The sequence below is a fragment of the Pelodiscus sinensis genome, chromosome 7 (genome assembly GCF_052426305.1).
Source record: "Pelodiscus sinensis isolate ZL-2025 chromosome 7, ASM5242630v1, whole genome shotgun sequence".
Lineage (NCBI taxonomy): Eukaryota > Metazoa > Chordata > Testudines > Trionychidae > Pelodiscus > Pelodiscus sinensis.
The window spans coordinates 32,819,055-32,836,493 of record NC_143058.1 but is presented as its reverse complement, the minus strand read 5'-3'; the positions used below and the strand labels follow the sequence as shown (position 1 = coordinate 32,836,493).

Sequence of the window (17,439 nt, the reverse complement as noted above, 5' to 3'; positions counted from 1 at the left end):
CTAGGGGGGTAGTGTAGACATACCCTTAGAGTACTGTTTTTGATTATGGGCACCATACTTTAGGAAAGATGTGGACATACTGAAGACAGTTCGGAGGAGAACAATAAAAATGATAGAAGATTTAGAAAACCTGACAAAAAAACAGGACATACCTACTCTTGAAAAAATGACTCAGGAGCAACATGAAAACAGTCTTCATCTATGTTAAGGACTGTTATAAAAGAGGACAATGATCAACTGTTCTCCACGTCCACTGAAGGTAGAAGTAGTAGTAACGGGCTTAATCTTCAGCAAGGGAGAATTAGGTCAGATATTAGGAAAAACATTCTAACAATGAGAGAGGTTGTGGAATTGGACAGGATGGACAAACACCTGTCAGGGATGGTCTAGGTTTACTTGTCCAGCCCTCCCTCGTGCTAAGGCCCGGACCTTGAGAACTTCTTGAGGACCCTTCTATTATTATCCTATAGTGCAGTGGTTCTCAAACTAGGGGAAGGTACAGAATGTATTCAACAGGGGTGTGAGAATCTTTAGGAAGGAAAAAAAGAACTTACTGCATGCACTGAGAGCTCAGAAACCAGGACTTTCCACACTCCAAAGCAATGTATTTATACAGACTTAACAGTTTGTTGTGGAGCCCAGTACTTACACACATGCTTTACTTTGGCAACTAGTCCTGTTGGCTTCAGTGAATCTATTCATAATACATTTGTTTTTGCAGGACTAAGGTCTTGGCTGTTTTAGAAGTGCAAGGCCAAATGAGGTTTCTGGTCTCTCCCTAAACTCAAGTGGGAAAAGCGATTTAGAGAGGAAGCAGTTGAAAGAAAAATGGATTACAGTTGTCTGTGTAGGAGAGCTGAAGGTCCTTCAGTTCAGGTCCTAACCTTATTCCTATGCCAATGCCAGGGAAAAACAACTCAACTCCTGCGATGAAAGCACTTTCCTTTGCTCTGACGGAGATGCCTCTGATCACTGCACATCTCCTCCAAATGTCACTGATGGGCCCTGGCAATGACGGGATGTAGGAGTGAATGTCACTCTATTGAGGAGGCCCTAGAAATTGGTAGGGGAGAGTAAAAGGGAAAGATAGGAAATAACAGCTGGAAGTGACTCTTCCTCCATCTCTCCCCATCCTAGCAAGATTTGGGAGGGGATAAAGTAAAATAAAAACCACTGTTCTCTTTGTCCTTCCCAAATTGAATAATTTAAAAGTTAATTGTGCAAGAGTTTTCCAAGGTAAAACTCCACTGAAAGAATTTTGAATCTGAGAAATACTGCAGGATAGCTAACTGAAATAGTGCTAGTGGACAGTGCTATACATACACTTCACGTTTCTATAATACAGCAACAAATTCTCACCTCTGAAAAGATAAAGCTTGTGACAAATTAAGAACAGCAAAGAAACAGCATTCAGTTCATTCTCAAAAGCAAGGAGGTAAGAAATTAAAGCAGAAGGAGTATCAGGGTACTTACTTATAAACAGGAAGCATTATAGGCAAAGGACCAGACAAATGAGGAGCAATTTCAAGCAAGTTGGCACGCTCATGAAGTGCTTCTTTTACCATCCTGTACTAAGAAGAAAACAAAAAAGCAAGCAATTCAGGACCTTTAACTCCTTCTTAATGGATCACAAATATTCAATGTTAAAACTGTTCAGTCTGTCGATCCATAAAACACACAGAATACCCCCTCTGTGCTAGCTTATAATTATTACATTCTTTTCTACTCTTTCAATTGCACAATGACACCGTGGTCTGAAAAATTACATTGGGAACCCCCTCAAATCAGAAATGCAAAATCATTAACTTGTGAGTGCAGAGAAAATTCCACTAGGCATTTTAGTGCTATGTCAGGTCAGTCTAATTATTATCAGCTCTAATTAAAGGACCTAAAAAATGGTACTTCATTTTACTAGAAGCTAGTGGCACTCAACAAGATAGGAAATTCTTCCCATCTTTGAAGATATCCAATAAACCACTTCTGATAGGCCATTTCATTTTAAGGAGCCAATCAGTAAATATGAGTGGCAAACAAGAAATAATTCCACTGTACAGTATTCTACCATCTTTAAGATTTTTCAGGTAGCTTTAAATCTCAAGTTTCACAGGAAGAAGGCAAGCGTGGGGTTTTCCCAAATATAGAGGATTCTCCCATCTTTCAACAGATTATGCATGTGAATACCAATATTAGAAATCTGTCAATGAATATGTACCACTCAGTTACTATATTCTCTTTCCCAGAACCCTTTTTAAACAAACAAAACAAAACACAAAATTCCTATCAGTGTACAAAAGGAAATCTCTCCCCACCACATTATGTACAGTCCATAAGATACTATTCTCAGATTCCCTGTAAATATGCTACACTAGCAAGATATGGCATTGAAAGTTTCCCAAAAAATATTCTAGCAGAATTCCTTGAACAAACTATTCTGTATGCACAGTGTCTCTGGTATTAAAACAAAAAAAAAGGTACTAAAAACCTTAAAATGAGAACACATTTAATTGGGAGGAGGAAAAAAAAAGTCTACTGGTAATTTTTGCCTAACAGCCAGCATAAATAATTACCTGCTCAAAATCCAACCTCATGATGGCCTTCTGAAGATATCTCACTCCACCATGGATCAATTTAGTGCTCCTGCTGCTGGTCCCTGATGAGAAATCATCTCTTTCTACAAGAGCTGTTTTTAGTCCTGTGTAACCAGAAAACTAAATTAACTTCTTAAATTACTCAATTTGTATGTAATTCATTAAAGATATTTCTCTAGGGTAGAGACAATCACATGAAAAATTACTCTGAACACAGATAAATTTGTATTCCAAGTGCAGTGCACTGTCTATATTGTAATGAAAAAGACTATAGTCTTTTCCTAGGGGAAAAGTCAAAAACAGAACTCTTAAAAGAGGCACATTAAAATCTGGACATATCACAGTCAAAAGACATTACAGCACATAGAACCTAAGCAGCTAGGGAGTTTTACGCAAGGTAGAAGGGCTTCTATGAATGAATTAGAACGAGGTCTGGAAGGGACCTCAAGAGATCACCTATTTCAGTCCTGAGCACTCATGGCTGAAATAAATTTTATCCCCTGACAGGGAACCTGCACTTAAAAAAATCTCCAACAAACAGAGATTCCACAGCCTACCTAGGCAATTTATCCCAGCATTTAACCACTCAGACAGTTAAGAAGGTTTTCCTAGTATCCAACCTACACTGCCCTTCCCAACTCATTGTTTCTTGTCCAATCTTCTGTGGTTAAACAGAACCATTCTCCTTCCTCCTTGCAACAACCTTTTATGTACTTGAAAATTATCATGTCCCCCTGGCCATCCAGTCATCTTTTCTCCAGACTAAACATGCCCAATGTTTTCCCATCTTGCCTCATAGGTCATGTTTTCTAGACCTTTGATCATTTTTGTTGCTCTTCTCTGGCTCTTCTCTAATTTGTCCACGTCCTTCCTGAAATCTGGCACCCAGATCTGGACACAATCCTCCAACTGAAACCTAATCAGCCCTAGAGTAGACAGTAAGAATTACTTCTTGTGTCTTGATACTACATCCCAGAATGATGTTTGCTCTGTGTGTATGCACGCACACACTCACACTACACTGTACGCATTTGGCTTGTAGTTCATATGACCTAAACCCCTGGCCACAGTACTCCTCCCTAGGCAATCATTTCTCATTTTGTACGTGTGCAACTGACTGTTTCTTCCTAAAGTGGAGTACTATGCATTTGTCTTTACTGAATGTCAACCTATTTACAGTTAAACTCCAATTGTCTGGCATCCAGTGGTCTGGCTCTCCCGATAGTCCAGCACCAGCTGGAAGCCAGAAGCACTCTGGCCAGCTGGACAATTGGAGCTGCTCCGCGCCACTTCCCCAAGCCCACTGCTGCCACTGCTGAAACTGACCAGTGGCGAACTTGGGGAAGAGGCGCAGAGCAGCTGGGGTGCTGCTGAGTTGGTCCCACAGCGCCACCCTTTACCCCCCTGCTCGGTGCCCGACAGCACCCCAGCTGCTCTGCTCCGTGCCGCTGCTGAAACAGACGAGCAGCGGACTTGAGGAAGCTGCAGAGCAGAGCAGCTGAGGTGCTGCCGGGCGCTGAGCAGGGGGGTAAGGGGCAGCAGTTTCAACAGCGATGGACTTGGGGAAGCCATGGGGCAGAGCAGCTGGGGTGCTGCGGCTTGCTCCTGCAGCGCCGCTCAGGTGAAGGGTGGCGCTGCAGGACCAACCTGGCAGCACTCCAGCTGCTCTACCCTGCCACTTCCCCAAGTCGCCGCTGGCGCTTGCAGCCCCAGCTGGCCTGTCACTTCCCCCGCCTCTCTGCAAAACAGTGGAGGGTTAGCTCCTCGCCATGCCGTTCCTCACCGACCCCCCTCCCCCGGAGTACCTCCTGATACTCCGGTATATCCAATAATCCGGCACCCCGTGGGTCCCAAAGGTGCCAGATTATCAGAAGTTTACTGTACTTCAGAATACTTCTCCAATTTGTCCAGATCATTTTAATCATATCCTTAAAGCCCTTGCAGCCCCTCCATCCCTGGTATTGTCTAAAAATTTTATAAATGTACTCTCTATGCCATTATCTAAATCACTGGTGAAAACATTCAATAAAATCGGACCCTGAATCAATTCCTGCAGAATCCCACTTGATATGACCTTCTAGCTTGACTGTGAATCACTGTTTTCCATCCAGTTATGCACTAACCTTGTAGTACAGGAGTGGAGAACATATGTGCAGGGTCAATCAGGGAAGTTTGATCAACGGGAGCAATAGGAGCAGTGCCTGCAGCCATAGGTGGCACACATTATGCAGAGCTGCCTGTCAGCATCGCTGCCTAGGGGCCGGACATACTGGCTGCTTCTGGGAGCAGTGCAGAGCCAAGACTGGAAGGAAGTCTGCATTAGCTATGCTGCACTAACAACCAAGCGTTGCCTCAGGTAAGTGCTGCCTGGCCAGAGCCCACACTCCTAACCCAAGTTGGAAGCCCCTCCCACACTAACTCCCTGCCCCAATTCTGAACCTGCTCCTGCAGTACAAGCACAGAGCCCCCTCCTGCAAACCAAACCCCACACCTCCTTGCCGAGCCCTCACTCCCCTTCTATACCTCAACTCCCTACAGTATCCTGCTAAGATATATGTTTTTCCTATCCTATTTTACATTTTAATACTACGCTAGTAATGCAAGATGTCTACAGGATCCAATCCATCTCATACGACCCAGCTTCAGCAAGAGTAGTGTGATAAGTAGAGGTTAACATTTATTTCTTTTATTTTTCTTATTTTCCAATATTTGTATTGTGTAAATGCCTTTGCGGTTAGTTTGACAGTATTTGGGAGACCATTACTTAATTTTGATCGGAAAAAATAAGCAAAATCTACCAACTCCCACCATCTGACTTTTCATACTACAAAACGAAAGCACCAGATTTCTTGCACCTAGCCACAATGATTCCGCACTTTTTCTCTGTTCTGGGAATTGGTCCAAGAAGACATCACTTTTTTCCTATGCACAGTCATAGGCCACCCCCACATCTCTTTCAAACAGTTATAGCCACCCACAGAAATCTTAGGGTACAAGGCCCAACTTTGGGTAAGGGGTTGGACATCCAGGATATTTTGGCACCAAAAGAGAAATAGGCCCAGGGATTAGGGAAGTCGAAGCTGCTGCAGCTGTCGTTGACAGAGCCAGCTCCAGAGTGTAACCTGTTTTCTCTCAAGGTCAGAAACCAAATACTTCTCTCTATTCTATCTTTATATTTCTATCTTGCTTCTTTTATTTTCTTTGAGTTTTGATTCTAAGTATATCACATTCCATGGGCACCAAGGCCTTTCAGACAAAGGGAGGCTGGTCCTTCCACGCCCAGCCTTTGGCGAGACTAAGATCCTGTGAGTATGAAATGCTGTTAGGTAATTAGAATCTGTATACAGGCAGTCCCCGGGTTACATGGATCCGACTTACATCGGATCCCTACTTACAAACGGGGTAGGCGACCCCACACTAGCTGCTTCCCCCCAGCAGACAAGGGAGACGCTAAGCTAGCACCCCACCCCCCCAAAAGACCAGGGAGACGCGGAGCGGCTTTTCTCAGCAGACACCTCAGCTTGAGAATAAAGGACTGAGGGAAGTGAGGTGAGAGAATAAAACTGAGCTCTGGAGAAATGTTTGGCTAGAGTTTCCCCTACAATATGTACCAGTTCCGACTTACATACAAATTCAACTTAAGAACAAACCTACAGTCCCTATCTTGTACGTAACCCGGGGACTGCCTGTACTTAAATAAGTTTAGTTTGGTTTTGTTAATGCCATCTACAGAAGAAATTCAATTAAATCTATATGCTCAGTGCCATAGTCTTTGTGATAGTTATTCCTGTGGCAATAAAATTGATTTTGATTGCATTTCCTGATCTGAAGTGTGACTGTCAATCGTCTGCAGATCCTCACGAGGGGGAATCTTATGGTTCTACCCACTTGTAACCTGGGATAGAGAGGACAAACTTAGTATCTCTAGTCAGATTGGCGAGCCTTACCACCTAAATTCCACTATAATTCTCTCAGGCTACACTACCCCAGCCCAGAGCTCTTTCCTGCAGCCCTCATTTGTGGTCCCACCTTGAGCCTCCCCTCCCCACCGCAGGACTCTGTGTGGCCCACAAATGATATTTTCTGATAGTCAGTAGATCCTGATAAAAGAAAGGCTCCCCACCCATGTTATAGTAGCTCCATCTAGGTTGTATTTCTCTAGTTAGTTTGAGGTCAGGCAACAGTAACAAAAGCCTTACTGAAGTCAAGATATACCATTCCCCCCCCCCAGTTCAAAATGCTTGTTACCCTATCAATAAAAAGCTATCATGCTGGCATGCTTTGTTCTTGACAAGTCCATACTGACTGTCACTTATCTTAATATCTTCTAGGTGTTGGCAAATTGACTGCTTAATTATTTCCTCCGTTATCTTTCCAGGTACTGAAGTTAAACTGACTAATCTGTAATTAATTCTGAGTTGTCTTTAGTTCCCTTTTTATAGATAGGTACTATATTTGCCACTTTTCCAGTTCTCTAGAATTACTACCATCTTCCATAACTTTTTGAATATATCATTAATTTCTCTGATCTCTCTTCTGTCAGCTCTAGGATGTATTTTATCAGACCCTAATGACTTGAAGACTTATCCAAGTAATTTGTAGCTTGCACTTTCTCTGTTTTAGCCTCTGATCTTAAGTTATTTTCACTGGCATTCACAGAACATCCAATGACTGCTGATCTTTTTGGTGAAAGCCCAGTTAGAGTCAGTAGTCACAGTACAACCACATAATATTTTTAACAACAAAAAGATGGCTCTCTAAAGAATAAAACTCTGCAAAAGCTTTGCAACATTCACAAACTAATTTGCATATCATCATGTTGACAATTGTTATTACTCATTTTATCTCTAAGGTAGAGAGATGCCCAAAGCCAAAGAATGAATTTGTAACAGCCAATATGGCACTCACAACTTCCTGGTTCTTAGAGCTTAGATCACATTTTGATTATAGTGATAGATTGTGTTAAGCTTCTTGGTACAGCCTTAAATGGAAATGTTCTCTAAAATATGATCAGAAGACTTGGGCCCTTTCCATTGAAAGTACTGGGCGCGGGGGGACAGATAGAGAGCCAGGAAGGGAAAGTAGGGAACTCAAATGCAAGTCTTCATACACTAATTCCACTAATCAGCTATTTCCTGCATTTAAAAAAGGGTCTTCTTTAAAAAAAAGATTTAAAAAGTAGCTCGGGGCTCAATCTGCCAGGTACGGAGCAGTGTATTCCAGTTCAGGAAAGGATTTAACCACCAGTTTACATATTATTTCAGTGGGAGTGGTCACAAGCATAAAATTCAGCACATACTTAAATGTTTTTACTGGATCAGAGTCAAGGGATGCAGCACCTTGTGATTGATTCAGTATCTGCTCCTATGAAGTTTGTCTAACTCAATGCACTTCCAATCTATTATGTGTTTAAACTTGCTATGAAAAGTCATAGGCAGTAATTATTCAGAGAAACACAGATTAAGAACAATTGCGATACAAAGATAAGTTACATAATCTATTTTCTTCTATTTAATATTATTCTTAGTTATGGGAACTGAAATAGAAGAGCCTCTTAGTTGTACACTATTAATTAAAATATTCTGTGTGCATTGCTTCAGTTTCATTAGGTTTGTTTTTTCCCCACACTGACTCTACCATGGATATTGAAGTTACAATTCCCTCAAAAGAGAAAAGGCAAGTTAACGTGCAAAAGTCTGTCTAATAAGTGAAGCTGTGTCCTGACAGACTTACAAGAAAATAAAGATGACTAGAGATACATTTTAACGAGGCATGTTAGCCCTAAATTAAGGAAGTTCATGATTTATTAAATATTACATACATTTATAGAATACATACACACAACTATATGCACATCTTTTATGTGTATGCAAGCTTATTACATATTCAGTGTGTATATAATATAATATTCAGTGTGTGTGTACCTCATGGCCCTCTGTGCGTGCACGCGCACACACACACACACACACACACACACAGTAAGCACAGACACTTCTGCAATTGAATCTCAAATACTAAAGTTTATTTAGAACAAGATGTAGAGAAGAATATTGTATCAAACTAAAACTAGATACGAAGAATGGAATTAGCCAATTTAGAATTAGGCTTGAACCTTTTCTCCCTTCTCCCCCAAGGGGAAGGAAACCACACTTAATCAGATCCTTCAAGAGATATACTTTGCATTGTTCAGACAAATAAATGAATGCCAGGGAAACAGCATAGGAATAACATTAAAATCATTACTGTATCCTTAAAGTTATTTGAGATATAGGATAAAGCATGAGGATATTCCTCATGGGAAAATATTATGATAATATACGCCATTTGGCAAAACTCTGCTATTTATGAACTAGAGAAAATGCATCCATGGCAGGAACAGCTTTGTATCATTCACAATAGGGCATGACTTGTGTATTGTGTAAACCATAAAAGTTAGTCCATATAGTTTTAACACATACATTAACTGAGAAAGTTTTGCACACACAACACAACTTTAATAATTCATACCAATAAAGGTTCTCTTTTAAGAGAGGTTTTCCCAAAATGTGACAACCTAGGTCTTGATTAATAATTATAGTGTAAAACACCTAATTAACTTATTTGGAAATGCTCAGCAACCACACATATTGCTTTTACCCGTTATGATTTGGTTTCATAAAAGTGTAAAATTTACACAATAAATCCAATTAAGATAAGAACCACAAGACAAGAATGTGGTCTTTTTCTCAAAATCTTTCAGTTAAGAGCAATCTTTCTAGGTATATGCAATGTGTTGCAACAAGTGGAACAGTGGATTCCTCCAATACTAGTATTCTTTTCCTCATTAGAAAGTATGTGGGCAAGGGAAAAAGGAAAAGGAAGCAAAGACAAGGAAGTTCTTACTGAAGTTGTGATCAGCAACATGCACAAGGGAATAACTAAATGCACGAGGGAATAACTAAATGTAAATACTAACATTATTCTATTTTCACACCTTGTATCACCTTAAAGGTATTGCAGTGCTTTATAATATTACTTGAACAATGTAAAACCCTTTGAATATCTGTGGGTACCCCAAAACTTTTATGTCCTTAATTACTGGTAACTTTAAAAGATCAGAGTAATTTGTTTTTGTCAAATGTGACTGAAGATTAATGGATACAATCAGGAATAATTTAGTGAAAACATATCAAATACAAGGAAAGCAAAATTTGTTGTTAAGTGAAGCATCCAACATAATAAAAGAGCAAATTCCATGAATGAACAGCAACAATATACAATTCATTAATCAAATGCCTATGACTATTTCACACTTCAGAAAGCTACTGATATGATCAGAATATGTAGTAAAAGGATAAATATAGATTACTTCAACCATTCTTTGTACAATTTCATACAAATATAATTTTTCCAGCACCTCACCAACATAAAAGCAGGACTGAAAATCAAAGTCACACAGCTAATAAACTTTTAAATAGATGATGAAATATAAGTCCTAATATACTAAACAAAAATTGAACTACTGATAGTAATGTATTCCCTAATATATCAATATATTTATAATTCATTTTACCTTATGTAGAACATTTTTTAAAGTTTATATATAATGAGAATAAATTTCAGCTAAATTATTTCAAATTGAGACTTGGGGTTGAAATCCTGGCCCCGGTGATAATGGTTTTCCCACAGACTTGGCTGATGGATTTCATTCCTTATGTCAGCGGAACTGCACCCTCAAACATCTGGCATTCTTTACAAGCCTAAAAATCGGTGCTAGATGCCATGTAAAATTCTACAGCTACCAACCATATTGCGTGCAAAGCTAGGTAAAGCATTATGGTGGATATTTGAACCACATATTAGGGAATTCAACATTAAAAACCCTGTATAATGTTACCAAAGTACATGTCATGGTAGCAGATGGGAAATGGAGGTTACTTACCTGTAAGTACAAGTCCTCAGAGATGTGTGTGGTCCCTACCTCTATTCTATATATGACAATACATGCACACTATGAGCCTGAAATGGGAAATTTTGTAGCAAATAGTCTCTACACCCCTTGTAGCTGCCTTCCAAGCTGAAGGTTAAAAGGGACAGTGCAATAGGACACCTCTCCTGTTTCTCTTTCCAGGAATCAGAGAAGATCTAAAGCAAAAGGGAAGGAGGGTGGATAGTAGAATGCAGATAGGGACGACATATATCAAAGAATCTACAGCTATAGATAAGTAGCCTCCATTTCTTCTGAGTACTGGTCCCTATGTGTATTCCAGATGTGGGTGACGGAAAAACAGTACTGAAATGGAGTGGTAGCATTGGAATGCAGTTGATATAGATGCTTTTAATACTGCAGGCCTTTCAGCTGCACCTGCAGAGGAACCTGAAATAATGTGTAATACTTCATGAACGAATGGATGGAACTCCAGGTAGCGTTCCTATAAATGTCTGTTACAGGTACTTCCTCAAGAGGCGCTGTAAAGGTCATTTGTGCCTGCAGGAATGGCTCTCATACCCTAGGCTGGGGGCCAAGAGCGGGGTGGAGGGGGGAGAGAGAGATGGGGAGAGACAGACAGACAGACAGACAATTGGTAACAGAATGATGCAGCCAGAGTCTCTGAGCAGATACTACTTTCCCTCACAACTATTCCACTAAAGCTAGTCTTGGTGATTTTTTAACTGGTTGCACATAGAACGCCAGCATTTACCTGACACCTCAAGACACCCAGTCTTCTCTCCACTTTGGAAGCACAAGTTTTTGGGAAGAATATCAGTATGCAGATAGAGGTGAAACTCAAACCTCTGTATGAAAAACAACATGTGGCATATCAGCCATAAGTGTTCACTCTTCTAGTTAACATAATAATAATTAAAAAGGTGACTTTCAAAGACCACATAGCCAGTGTATCAACATAGTCTGAAAAGTACTGGTAGTGTGAGTCTGAGGTATCACAGTAGTGCAAGGCTTAATCACTGGAGGGAAAGACCCTTCACGAATATAAGCTGTTCCAGGTTTAGTAAAAACCGAGTGTACCTGAGTATGGAAGGCACTGTCTATGGATAGATGGACCAGTGGGGAACTAACAGGCAGCTCTGAAGTATATGAGACAGGAAGTAGTTGTCTAAAATACCAGGATACATCTGCAAATTCTGGAGATAACTGGTTACTTTATGCTCAGTAGATAAAATCTACTCCAAGACAGGACCAACAAGGAAAATAACAGAACACTCCTAGTCATCACCTACAATCCCCAGCTTAAGTCTTTCTAGCACATCATTGACATTCTACAACCTATCCTGGAAAACAATCCCTCACTCTTACAAACATTGGGAGACAGGCCAATCCTCTCCAACAGACAATCCCTCACCTGAAGCAAATACTCACCAGCGGCCACATACCACACTTCAGATACACTCACCCAAGAACCTACTGCTGGCTGCAACAAACCCCATTGCCAACTCTGTCCTCATATCTGTTCAAGTGACACCATCACAGGACTTAACCACAGAAGCCACAACATCAGGGGCTCATACAACTGCACAACCTCTAATGTGATATATGTCATCAAGTGCCAGCAATGCCCCTCTGCCATGTATATTGACCAAACCGGACAGCCTCTGCAACAAAGGATAAATGGACACAAATCAGACGTCAGGAATGATAATAGACATAAACCTGTAGGGGAACATTTTAACCTACCTAGACAATCATGGATTTAACAGTAGCCATTCTTCTATAAAGAAATTGTACCGCACAATTACAGAGAGACTGCTGAATTGGATTTATTTACGAATTTGACACTGTCAACCTGGGCTTGAATAAAGATATTAACTAATTCCCCCAGCCTATGATACTTGCATTTTCACATCAAAAGCTATGAATGGGACACACCAGGCCTGCTTAATTAACACAGGTCCTACAATTGACAGGTAACAGCTTTTGCTGTTATAAATACCTTGGATTCTGTTATTTCCACTCCAACTCATCCGATGAAGTGGGTTTTAGCCACAAAAGCTCATGGTCCTATATATTGCTTAGTCTCTATGGTGCCACAGAAATATTCATTGTTTTCCTAGTCTGAAAGCGACTTGTCTTATCAAATTTGTTAATGGTCCAGAATTTCTCCATAGGAAAATAAGACCTTGTTGAGGCTGAATCTAAGGTAACTCTTATAATGTCTAATAATTCTTGTGGGAGTCAAACTGTACTTTCCTTTGACTCATATTCCTAAGTTTGCAAGACATTGGAGCAAAAACTAGACCTATCGACTCAAGACACTCATTAGGAGACAGTCGCGCAGACAAAGACAGTATGAAGAAGTGACATGTCATTTAGGCTGTCACCACTGAAGACCGTCATGTAGATTCTGGGTGCTGTTATAAATCTGAATGCAGGTACTTTGAACTGGTAGTATTCTTTCCCTACTAGAAACCTACAGGAGTGTTCCCATGAATGTAAGTACTTTCTTGACAAAAGATACAAATTATGGGATAGGATAATTGGTGCAAACGTAGCCATTTGGAATTGTCATTTACATAAAAAGACATTTAATTGCTGAAGGCTGATAATATCCTCCACACATATATTGAAAGATCCCATTGGACCCCAGTACAGCCAATATAAAGAATCAGTTGATGCAGACCTTATGGCACAGGTACTGTCAGCCCCTTGGATAGTCATAAAGGGGTGAAGGATGGACCCTGGATCTTCTCATGTCTGTCCAAACTCACCTTCCTACATGAAAGCAAATGATTGTCTGGAGACTCCAATTTCTCTGATGAGAAGACCAGCTCCTGTTCAACTGACAGATACATCTGCACTAATGGGTGAAAGCTCCTGCATAAGGTCTGAGGTCAAGAACATTTCCTTCTCCTCTCGGTTATTTCCCCCCTCTGGTATCAGTGTCTCTCAGGAGGGTTGGACCCAAAAGGAAAATAAGGAAGGGTGAAGATATCTTCTGTTGAAATGTAAGATTTGGGTTGCCCCGTAGTATAGAGTGTTCCACTAGTCAGAACTGAAGAATCTGCTATATCCACACTCATCATGGATAACAGATCTTTATGGAGATGGGTCAGAACAATCAGAGTCTACTCAGAAGCTCTTGGATGTTGAAAGGTGTCAAACCTTTGGCTTAATTAGTACAGGCAGAATCTTCTTCCTTCACATCTTACACTCAATCAGAAGATCTAAGCAAGTCTAAGTCTTTAGGACCTGTGCACAAGGACTCACTCAACTTGGACAAAGTCAAGAAGGGGGCTCTTCTCTTCCAGCAGACTTGGAAGGAGGATCACTGTCCTTATATCTATGACAGTGCCTCATTTTCTTGAGAAGTCCTGGATGATCTCACCTGGTGCTTAGCTCTGGTTTCCACTACTAAGCACATTCTGAGAGAAGTGCTGTACCTCAGTAAAGGCCAATCTACAAGAGGGATCTCCTGACCTGGATCAGACTGAAGTCTCGGCCTTCTCTATACCATGTTTTCTGTCAGTGTTTTGAAGAGGGGTAACAGGCAGCAAATGTTGCACACTTAGTAGAAAGATGCACTTCTCCCAGACAATAGAAGCAATGTTGGTGCTCATCACTCATGGAGAAGCAGCACAGGTAAGAGATGCAGTTATTAAATGCTAGGATTCTGGACACAGTTTTTATTCACAGGAAGAAACTCCTCAAGACAAGAGAAAATTAAATTACACAAATTCTACTAAGACTAACTATACAAAAATGCTAATAACAAATTACAATGTATTTACAGGTATGTTAAGTAGTACAGATGAAATCCGTGGACACAAGAAGATTCCAACTCATGCTGTGCAGCAGTAAGAAAGAACTAGAAAAGACTTGGTCCATATCACCCCTTTTAACCTCAGTTTGGTACTCAAGGAAAGTAACTGTATAAGTGTGGACTAACAGGTACTAATTGCTAGAAACCTCCAAACTCAGATATATGGTGCCCATACATGCCCGTGTATAGAATACACATAAGTACCAGCCCTCAAGCTGTGTCTAGACACATCTCTTTCTCAAAAAAAGGATGTAAATTAGACACTTTGAAATTGCAAATGAAGCCAGGATTTAAATTTCCCGTGCTTCATTTGCATAATGGTGGCTGCGTTTTTTTCTAAACGGGGCTTTTTGATTTTAAAAAACGGCAGTTTAGACGGGGATCTTTCGAAAATAAAACCCTTTTTCGAAAGATTCTGTACTCCTCAAAAATTGAGAAATTTAAATCCCGGCTTCATTTGCAATTTCAAAGTGTCTAATTTACATCCCTTTTTCAAGAAAAGGGATGTAGTCTAGACACACCCTCAAAGAAGAACTAAGCTGAAAAAGCCAATGGTTTGCATCCCTACGAGTTTACAATGTAAGCATAAGATCCACAAAAACAACTCGGTGTCCAGTTTTTTCTGAGAAATACAATGAAGGAAGAAACGCAAAGTATCTCTCAGCTAAGCTTACATGGAGTTTCATGGGACCAAAAAAAAAAAAAAAAAAAAAGTTACTTCTGTGGCCTGAGGGCTCTCTCTCTCTGCCAACTATCAAAGCCAAACAAAGAATAAGCTGGAGCATCTTAAAAATGGTCACAATAACAATTACAGAACATGTTAAGCCATTTTAATAAAGAAATCCATACCATATCCCCATATAATTAATGGGAGCGGGGCTTTGTTAATATTCTTAGGCAACTGATTAAAGTTCATAGAAGCAGCATGAAAAGCAGCACTAATTCTAAACTTCATGAGAAAGATGTCGAACACAGTCAAGAGAAACAAAGGGAGAGAGAGCAGCAAATTGCTAGAGAGCAGCAAACAAACGAAAAATAGGTCTTACCATTGGTATGTTCACAGATTCTGTTGAATGAACATGCATAAAGTTATTTTTCATTCTTGTAAGGTATCAGGACACAATGGAAAGCAAGGAATACATTTTGGAAATAAAAAAAAAAGCAACAGGATCTAATGAAGGCCTGGAAGTCACAGGAGAAAGAAACACCAAAGACTCATAAGAACGGCCATAGGTCCGTGTAGCCCAGTATCCTGCCTTCCGACAGTTGTCAATGTCAGATGCCCCAAAGAGAGTGAACAGAACAGGGAATCATCAAGTGATCCTTCCTATCACTCATTTCCAGCCTCTGACAAACAAAGGTTAGGGACACAATTCCTATCCATCCTGGCTAATAAGTACTGATGGACCTAACCTCCATGAATTTATCTAGTTCTTTTTGGACCCTTTTAAAGTCCTGGTCTTCACAACATCCTCTGACAAGGAGTTCCACAGGTTAACTCCGTATGAATGACAGGAAGCATGCTGTGGCCAAACTCAGGTAGAGTTGAGCATTGTAAGTTACCTCTTAGGCCATCTGTTTAACCAATTAGGCCATCTGTTTAACCAATAAGTAACAAGCAAAGTCCTCAAAATAGGATATTCCAGGAACACTAAGCCTGTATTAAAGCAGGTAGTGTCCCCTCTAAGCTGCATGGGAGCACAGCTTCACAGGTGATTAATCAGCCCTACCCAATCAGTCAGCTCTGTGCAGGTAGTCCTGAGCCTCTGACTGGGCAAGGCTGATTAATCACCTGTAAAGCAGTGCTGCCATGCAGCTTAGAGGGAACACTGGACACAGGCTCCCCATGCATTATGAAAACTGGCTTATGAATATTCATAACTCAAAGATGCTTTATGCAAAATGCATCATGTGACATTTTAAAATTACAATCTGCTGAATGTGTACATTGTATTTCTGTGCATAGATCATTTTTTTACATGCAGTTAGAAATATGAAGTGTAAACATGTTTTATTAATCAGTCTTCTAATGAAAGCCATTACTTGTATTTAAGGAAACTTAATGGCATGGTGGCAAAGACAATGATCTGTAAATGGGTTTGTTTCCCCTATAAGCCCAAACTGTGGCTGGTCCTAGAAAGACATGTGACCATGACACCTGGTGCTGGATTCCATCTTAAATCTTGTATTTTTCCATCAGGATGGGGAGATAAAACAAAGGATTCCCACCCTGGGAAAAGTCTATTTAAGGAATAGAAAGCTATCAGCCTTTAGTCTTCAGCTGACTTTTTAAAAAATGCCTCTTTACCCAAAGAGGATACACACAAGGTGATAGGTAACAGCCAGCAGGGATTTTTAAAGAATAAGTGGTGTCAAACCAGTCTGAGAACTTTCTTTTATAGGATTAAAGTTTTGTATATAAGGGAGAAGCAGTGGACGTGGTATAACTAGACTTTAGTAAAGCATTTGATACGGTCTCACATGACCTCCTTATCAATAAACAAGTCAAATACAACTTGGAAGGGGCTTCTGTAAGGTGTGTACACAACTGGCCGGATAACCATTCTCAAAGAGTAGTTATTAATGGTTCACAGTCATGCTGGAAGGGGTATAACAAGTAGGGTTCCTCAGAGGTCTGTTTTGGGACCAGTTCAGTTCAATGTCTTCATCAACAATTTAAATGATGGCACAGAGAGTATGCTTATTAAGTTTGCAAATGATACCAAGCTGAGAGAGGCTGCAACTGCTTTGGAGGATAGGATCATAATTCAAAATGATCTGGATGAACTGGAGAAATGGTCTGAGGTAAATAAGATGAAATTAAATAATTAAATAAGTATTTAATAATACTACATGCCAAGTACTCCACTTAGGAAGGAACAATCCATTTCACACATACAGAATGGGAAGTGACTGTCTAGGAGGGAATACTGCAGAAAGGTATCTAGGGTCATAGTGGACCACAAGCTAAATATGGGTCGATTGTGTGAGACTGTTGCAAAAAAAGCAAACGTGATTCTGGGATGCACTAACAGGAGTGTTGTGAGCAAGACATAAGAAGTCATTCTTCCATTCTACTCTGCACTGATTAGGCC

General features: G+C 40.3%; 1 protein-coding gene across 4 annotated transcripts in view; it reads right to left on the bottom strand.

Moving 5' to 3' along the window:
• The window catches only part of GPD2 (glycerol-3-phosphate dehydrogenase 2), a 135,398-nt gene that overhangs the window by 70,921 nt on the left and 47,038 nt on the right, over positions 1–17,439 (bottom strand). For all 4 annotated transcript variants that reach the window (XM_075933429.2, XM_075933427.2, XM_006125658.5 and 1 more), the window contains 2 exons: positions 2,568–2,692; positions 1,474–1,571 (listed from right to left, as the gene is read on the bottom strand). In XM_075933429.2, the coding sequence (XP_075789544.2) occupies positions 1,474–1,571; positions 2,568–2,692 (223 nt within the window). The remainder of the gene's footprint in view (positions 1–1,473; positions 1,572–2,567; positions 2,693–17,439) is intronic.